The sequence below is a fragment of the Trichoplax adhaerens genome, genomic scaffold (genome assembly GCF_000150275.1).
Source record: "Trichoplax adhaerens TRIADscaffold_16 genomic scaffold, whole genome shotgun sequence".
NCBI classification, from domain to species: domain Eukaryota; kingdom Metazoa; phylum Placozoa; class Uniplacotomia; order Trichoplacea; family Trichoplacidae; genus Trichoplax; species Trichoplax adhaerens.
In genome coordinates, this window is record NW_002060958.1 from 833,866 (window position 1) to 843,131 (window position 9,266).

General features: G+C 30.4%; 1 protein-coding gene across 1 annotated transcript; it reads left to right on the forward strand.

The window, feature by feature from the left end:
* Positions 1-8,034: 8,034 nt before the first annotated feature.
* TRIADDRAFT_60579 (uncharacterized protein) lies at positions 8,035-9,033 on the forward strand (the record flags this gene model as incomplete). The annotated part of the gene is made up of 1 exon (XM_002116512.1): positions 8,035-9,033. The coding sequence occupies one exon, from the start codon at positions 8,035-8,037 to the stop codon at positions 9,031-9,033; it is 999 nt and encodes a 332-aa protein (XP_002116548.1).
* Between the last annotated feature and the right edge of the window lie 233 nt (positions 9,034-9,266).

Below are 9,266 nucleotides of genomic sequence, written 5' to 3' on the forward strand. Positions count from 1 at the left end.
ATTAACTACACAGCTCTACTCTAGCCGAATACTACTTCTAAAGACTTCTACAACGAACTAACAGAATAATCTAAAGTTGCATGCTTTTATACTTTTCGTAGCATTCACAGCTACAATCCGCATGGCAACCTTTTACCTTATTTTACACATAGTTAAATTATTCTTAGTAAGACTATTCTACTGCGGACCATCATTAATCCAATATAGATACGACTACAGTACTTACGTAGACATTATTCACACCAGCCAAAGTACAATGAATTAACCATACCCTAATATATGATTTACAGTTCTATTTCTACCTATAGCCATATTAGTAACTCCACAGCTTACTGTATATAGTCATCTGTACTCTAGCATAGAGTCTCTACCACTACAGTCTATAGTTACAGCTACCAAATATCTCTTAGGATAAATATCTAACGTACATTATACTACACATGGCTAACAGTCTACAATCACAATACTAAGTTACATTACAGCATCATTTGCTCTGGCAGTTGTGTCACGAGAATATACTCTTTCCGCTGGTGTTTTTCTAGATCCAATCACATATGATCGTTGACATAGGTTAGGTCTTTCTTGGGGGTGTAAATAAGAATATCAGTAAAGACGGAATGTAAATAATATACTTGTCACAAAACAGCTTTACAACAAGATAATGTAACGTACGATCAATAAGTCAATTCCTTGTACCACGTATCAAGGAACGATATCTGCACTATCATAAACACTTTTGCTCTACTAGCAGACTACACAAAGACTTAGACGCCTCGTATTTTACATCGAACACTAAGTTTGAGAATCCTCTTTATTACACGATATACTGCATTTATATACTCTTTCTCAATAGTTCATGAGTCATAGTTAGTACGATTAACTTTGGAATCATTTACTGAATTAGATATTAATTATAGCTATTGCTCCCTTAATGCAGACAACAGTATTTACGAACATAGACATCTGATGACTAATACAGAATAGTCAGATTACGATATGTCCTATCACGGAACATTTCCACGATAATTTACAATCTACCATAAGTAAGTTATAATCACAATGATTCGAACTGTAAGTAGATAATCTGCATTCCCTATTATAACTATTAATTCAGTATGCGTATAAGTGTCATAAAAAGTCAATGCTATATTAAAACACAGTATATCCTAATTAGAAGTTAACTAAATAAGGAAAGGCTAACAGAATTATCCTAACATAGATATTTCTACTCTAATACAGTATGTAACACTGTCACACGGTTATGTAGATGAAAGCTGTATAATTACAGAATAGCTAATACATAGTACGACTGGGTCGGAATGAACAAGGACAGCCGGCAAACATTAATTTTTTTGGACGGTAGATGAATAATTTATGATTTCATTGCAACGGATACTACCCATTCAAAATGTAGATGAAGTCCCAACAATACTACTTTATAAATTAATTATCAGAAATTTCGTAAGAAATATTATTAAGCCTTAACTCTCGCAAAACTGCACAATCAACTTCTGAATTGCAATTTCTTTCCTAACTCAATACAAGTACTGTTCTACAACTACTCCAATAAATTGATTGACCCATACTTTCCTCTCGACAAATATTTTATAACCACAAGTTTCGTTACAATATCGTAATATAGAATAGTACGGTACTTACCAAAAGATAACTATTTCAAGTACAAACTATTCCAGGCGGTTAACCATTCAACGACGCTCGAAAGTATAGGTATTACAGTATGTAGGATGTTAAAATTTTATTCAGCAAAAATTGTCATGATTGTTACGACGAATAAGTTATCTAATACCCTATAGATCATACTAAAATCTCAAAGCAAAAGCGTGTTTATTGCACAAATGATTAGTATAACTTTACCCGATATCTAATGTAACCATAACAACAGAACTAAATTATTATATGTAAGAGATATATAATGCAGATACATCATTTACTATATTCATTATTTAAAATCTCAAATATTAAGATCATTGCCAATATTTCCTTTCTAGTTAGGTTATCAATTACTATATTCTGCTCATACTCTTCGTCTAATACTGGAACAGTATCTACAAGCGATCTCATTAAACTCGATCTACTTCACTTTGGCTGTTACCACATTATGAGGGTAAATTGTTGGATGGACGGGGTCAAAATTTAAGTTTTAGATTCAATTTTAAGATTCGTAAATTAATTAGCGTTATTTCAGATAACTATTATTCTAGTACATCTACTAATCCCTATTATCAATATCTATTATTATTAAAGTAAAAGCAATTGATTTACATTAATTATAACGCATAAATTATTGCAAAAAATACTATATGAAAAATTGTATGATGATCCTAGATCAGTGTGAAATAAATATTGAAGTAGCTATAACAGAGTACTAATCCTATTACTCTAAATAATGGAAATGAATTAAGAAAGCCAGATATAACTAAGTTAACGACATTTGATTCTTACTCCAAAATTGTATTCTATATATCTTACTTTCAATAAATTAGCTAGTATGCGAAATATTATCGTGAGATAATTCCAATTCCAATTGAAGAAAACACGTGTTTGTGGTAGTAGGCGCTGGAATTAAGGATGCAGATATTAATTAATTATTAAATCTAAACTAGGGATAAAAATATTTTTCCAATTCATGCATGAAAGAGCTAAACAAGTACTTAGCTATAGCTTTCCACTATTCTATTCATTCAATTTAATAACAACAGGTATAATGAATATAAATACTTAAAAGTAGACTGACTCAAACTCGATGCTTAACACCTTTTTACATCGTATAAATTTCTAATAAAGATACGAAAACGAATATAAAATAATTCTTAACAGACAATTCAGTTCATTCCATTCATCAATTTTTCTCTCACGATGTAATATATATATTTCTTAGTTCAATTAAGTTTACGAATGATTAGTCCCCTATTGCTACTTCATTTTTTATACGTATTAACTACAAAGTCAAACAGAATTCGTACGGCTCTTAATCGAAACTACTGTCATTCCTTTATTTTGCTAAGCTTGAAAAGCCTTGGTAGCCTATCTAAAGTGAATTTTATCTAGAGCTACCGTAGATCGCTTTTGAAAGTAATTTAGTCGTTTTAGCATGCAAATGTAATTTTTTATATGTTAAAGATGAAGTTCATTTTTTTTTCATAAACAGCCGTGTAACAAATTTATCAATCGATGCTTATAATTATATCCAATTCGAAAACGTTTAAAGTGTGCCATTAAGAAGGTATTACTAACTCTTGATATATATACAATTCTTCTATCCTTCAAGATCATTCTAAAGCAGAAAATGATCTAATTTAGCTATATTAATCTATATGATGTAGTGACTACACTTAAAAATACGCCATCATTACTGCATATAATGTAGCTACGCAACAAATCTATCAATTGATCCTGGTGATTACATCCAATAAGAAAATGTTTAAAATATGTTATTAAGAACTGTAGTAAAACTAATTGTTAAGAGCATGAACAGTTAATTATGTTAAACTACACGAGCACTGCATCTTACGGCAGCTCATATTAGCAATTTGGGTAATAATTAAGAACTCAACTTCAGTGCTAAACTTGCGGTACTACAAGATGGTACTACTAGCCCTTGATATGTAAGTAAATTCACCTACCCTTAAAGATTTATTGGTAAACAAAAATGATTTAATTGAGCTGCGTTAAGCTATTTGATGTAGTAATCTCAATTACAGAGACGCCATCACCGCTGAATATCTTTGTGAATTGGTAAACTTCTGATAGATCCCAAGCGTGATCTTATGATACATTAATGTTTAATTATACCTATCTTGAGAGTCACAAAGTAGTCACATTGAAGGGATTACCATTAAGGTGAAATATAGCGTACTAGAAATTAGTATATCTGCGATCATATCGAACTAGAGTCTTAATCTAGCATAATTTTTCATAGTAATAAAATTATGTATTCTTTATCTTTTATAAAATTTTATATGGTTTAATCATATTAACGAGTAAACAAGAAATAATCATACAGTGATTAAAGATTAAGTAATAAGAAAACGAATATTCTCTACATAACTGCTATGATAATGATTAGAGAATTTTCCTAATTCACGTTACGGCAATATTTATCATCCATACATATACAGTAATCATCTTGAGACGAGATACGTACTAATCAAAGCTTCAGAAGCGATAGAGAGACTAATGATGCTTATTTAAGCTAATATTCAATGTACTATGCAACGAAATATCACAATACCATCACTTTACAATTACTTCCATGACTCATGCAAGTATACTCCACAAATACAATTAATGGAATAAAGCGACTCATCATCACATGCTATATTGTACGATCATAATACAAAAAATTTACTATTTCTTTGCCATACTAGAATGAATTTCAAAATAGATGCGATTATGCCCAAATAAAGGTTAAAGAATAAATCACTTTTACTGCAATAACATTGAAATATCAAAATAATTCGGTAACTTTGCGAAATTTGAATACTACTCATATATCAAAATTATCTAATCCCTAAGTTAATATATGACAGCACAGTATCTACCTAAGGTTGAAGCAAATTATTAAACGTTCGATTATGAAATTGAATTATTTATAATCAAGCATAAAGTACGATATAAATCCGCCTTTACAAAGTTTCATGCCACTTTTGTGACTTAACTTAGCACATGAATTACAATCGCATTATTGACTTTCAAAATATTATCGAGTAAATTGTATTATCTAGTGAAACTAAAGCAGACAGTTTCATTAATTAACAAGGCGTCCATTCGACGAAAACAGTTATTATCTTCAGAAAGATCGCACCTCTACTGATCTTTTTCCGTAATAATACTACGCAGCTCTTACAGTCAATAAAAGGAGATATTTATAGTTACCAATTTTACAAGCTTCTTATTTCAAGTTTTGAACTGATTGAGAGCATTCCCTATAAAGTCAAATCACAACTAAATTGCGGTAGAATTTTGATAAAGTATATCAAGATTTTAGTTGAGGGAAGGTAAGTCTAAGTTTTTAAGTACATTTCGGTAGAATATAATTTCATGGATTTATATTTCGACTATATCTTTCCTTCCACAGTCTTTTAATACATTTATTGTATAAATTAGTCGAATTATCTTACTAGATGGTACAAGATTATCGTAGTCTTAAAAAACAGTTTGGCACAATTGATGATTATATATATTATAACAATAACATAACATGTATAAGTATTGTCAGGAATATTGTTATATTAATAAAATGCACGGTGACGATGTTCTCTTCGCTACCGATATTGTAAAAACGAAGATCGTTAAAATTTGACGATATATACGATAATATATATTTAGATATATTTATTACTCTATTTTAGTCAGAGATAGTCTTATTAAAGCCATATTGCCACAATCAGATTTTATAGGTATCTATGAAGGAATTAAATTAAACTAAAGTAAAAGTCGTTTAAGTTAAGAGATTTCTCACTAGTAAATTCAACTTTGTAAACCTTTAACGCTGTCTAAAATTGCTAAAATATTACGAGCACAATTCATTAGTTATTTTTTCATTCTTTTCATTTTTGATATCGTCATCGGTATCAACCATTGTCTGTTTAATACTTTAACTTAGATCAATAAGCAGATTGCCACGATATTCGCATTACTACAGCATATGGAAAAACTGATAACAATTAGCATTACTGAATAGAAAACTACATATTGCCAGCGCTGATATTATTAGTATAGAGCGAGCTCAGCTCAATACCGTATAATGCTTAGCCTATATCAATATACGAGATGCTACGGATAAATTTATAAAGACTAATAAGCTACTTAAAAGGGTAAATCGGATGAAATCATGCATTGTTACTATTCATTCATCTATCAAGACGCACATTGCAAAATGCAATATACATTAAGGATAACAAATCTACCGCTCGATAAATTGTCCTTTTAAAAAGCTAAAGACAATTAAATACCCGTAAAGACGCATTCATTATCTCTATTACCTTAAAACGTTGCCTTTAAGATCAATTGTAATTAAGGCTGCTCAAAGCTAGAAAAGTCATGTTAGTTAATTATACGTAATTATTTAAACTCCAAATTCAGGTAATGCTGATAACGGTTTGATCTTTTGGAATTCTAACTATCCATGTCAACTTCCAAGAAACAGCTATCGAAGTAGATATTTTAATAAAGGTGAGAAATGGAGAAACGGGAAACATGTTCATCTGTATAGTATTGAATACTTAAAACGATGTACTTTAATAACTAAATCGATGTAGATGTCATTCTTAACGCTTTCCCTTACATATCATAATCACTAATACCTACCATCCTTTTAAATATAGAAAAGCATCAGTTACTGCGTCTAAATTTATGATCTTAAACCCAAAACGTTAATTCAAAGATTCATACACCATAGAGCATCAGGCTGTAGTGAAGATAGTCATTCTGAAGTTCTCTGAGGATAAAACTAAGTTCACCATGGAATAATGAGGCCAACAATAGTTCTGGCTAGCTCTGACTCATGAATTTAAATAATATACTGAGATTAATCTTTAAAATTATCCTACAATACAAATTTGAGAGAAATTTAAATTTCAATTTTTCGGCATTATTACTAATCTAGCGGATCCAGTTACTATATTTGTCTTTAAAGATATTTGGTATTACTAAGAATTAGTACCAGTTAGTCACTGAAGTATCATCCATAAGAACAGAAAATTTATAGACATAAATTATTGAGCCATATCTAAGCTTACCAAATACTAAAATTCTATATACCGTGCATGAATCCTCATCAAAAAAGTGACATAATCAGAAAAAAAATAGTCGTCGGCAGAAAAACTGGTTCAGTTTATCTCCATACTCTAATGATGCGCCAAAGAAAATATCAATCGATAATGTTATTATCCGAATCCTGCAGTACTTTCTTCCGCTACCTGCATTTAGTTAGGTGTTGCAAACATACTTTTCGACAGGGCAAAAAGGTTGTTACATTGAATTTTACAGATATCGTGCAATCGCTAATCGTACAGTATATATAGACTATATATCATGAAGCTAATCCTTTCTCGACAGTAAATTATCGATATCCAATCTCTTAGTGGACATATTAAGTGATTTTTAACTGGAAATACTATCTTCTATTTTTATATAAGATAAAATAGTTTTAATTTAATTGAGAAATACCAAGAAAAGATGCATTATTCTTATCTATAATACGCTACTATCTCTATCAAGATCACGAAAACATTCAAAATATAGAAAATCTGTTTGATGTCACTTCCTAGCAACACAAGCGCTAATTGCTAGCTTTTCGTCTGCCCTTGGCGAATACAGGACATATTAAATATTTATTGGATAACAGTATCGTTTGTAAAACAAAGACCTAGCTTATTTGTCAAATATTCTTTAAATTAGTATTTAATTGAAAGCCTTACTAGAAAGAGAAGATAATTAATTATTTAAAGTGTGAAAACTTTTCTTTCCTTCATCCTAGATTATAAATATCACAATTGTAGTCCATGGCTATTGTTAATCAAGTATCGAGACGAAATTTATAAAGTGGAAGCAAAGAAACCGTTATAATTTGGCATATACGGCTAAAATTTATAATTTAATAATTATCAGCTATAGCACGGATCTACCGTATTTCTATTAGAATTATAATTGTTAAGAATAAAAATTACAATTCTAATTCTTAAATTTCAATTTTAAAATAACAGTAGCTTCAACACAATCATAAAACCCACTCGAAATATTAACATCTTTAAGTGATCAATCGAAACTCAGTATTTACTGCTAAAATATCTAACAACATTAAATTTACGAAGAAGATTTAACCGGGACTGAAGCTCAACATTCTCTAACCGTAGACTGATCTTGCTTATCTATTTCTTATCATGAGTATTTCAAAAGGAATCTAGCAATTTTAATCGAAAAAAATTTGGTCGCTTAACCTATAACATCACCGAAGGATTTAAAAATTAGCTTTTGTAGACTTTTTGTGAATACTGAAAGATATCTGGTAAGATGCCTGATAACGAACAAGCAGCAAGTAACATTTCACAACCACCATTTAATCGTCATCAAATGGCAGCAGTTATTACGGCTCCAGTCTTAATGACTAATATAATCTTAATACTTTTAATTTCTACACAAAGAAAGTTAAGAACACCATCGAATGCTATCGTTTGCAATAGCTGTATAGCTTGTCTCGTATTAGGAATTATTCATATTGTTAGTGCTGCTATTTCTCTCAATCAAATAAGTCAAATAGAAAATATTGCTTTATTTTGCTTCTTTAATGAATCTACCGAACTAGCTTTATCTGGTGTTGTCACATTTCATATCACCATTTTAGCTTTAGAACGTTTCTTTTCAGTAGTTTATCCATTTAAATATGAACGCCTTACCACAAATAGGAATATTGCAATCTTATTATTATCTCTTTGGATTATTCCAATTTGTGTTATCTTCATACCTGTGACGGTAACATCGCTAAGTATTGGTGGTAATTGCGATGAATGGTCTGAGATTCCAAGCGTACGAGTTGTTTTTCTTTACGTACTCTTCCCTTTAGTTTTATTTATCCCTTCAATTATTACTTTACTGGCATATTCGGGTATAATGTATAAAATTTATATCATTACAAGTCAAACCTGGTCACAACAAACTTATACCAATTATCAACGAAATAGTTCACGTTATCAATTGATGGTTGGCCATAGGAAAGCATTATTTCAAATGCTTATACTTCTGACGGTTTATTCTTTATCCTATTTTCCTTTTTACGCCTTCTATGTTATTTACATCGAATCCAATCGTCAAATACTTGCAACAGCCGCTTATGTCAGCTATTTAGTAGCAATTGCTTATTTAAGCTTTCATCCCATTTTAATCATGTCCTTTACTGCAAATCTAAAAGAAGAATTTGGCAAGCAATGTCATCGCCTACTTTTCCCCTGTTCATCCCACTCAACTAAGAACAAAATTCATGTTTCTACATTTATGACCAGTACAGCATATTAAAGTCCAGATACAATGAATCTATCCATTTCAGTTAATAAAGAAATAATAATTAAGAATAGCATTAATTTGAGAAGCCCATATTGGAGATTATAACCCTATTAATCAATTCATAATCTGCGAGGAATTTCAGCTTGTAATACTTTCTTCATGTTATGCATGCATACTAAATACCAAAATAATCACTATCAAATGCCACCGATCTATACTAGATGGCAATAATCAACAAGGAAACA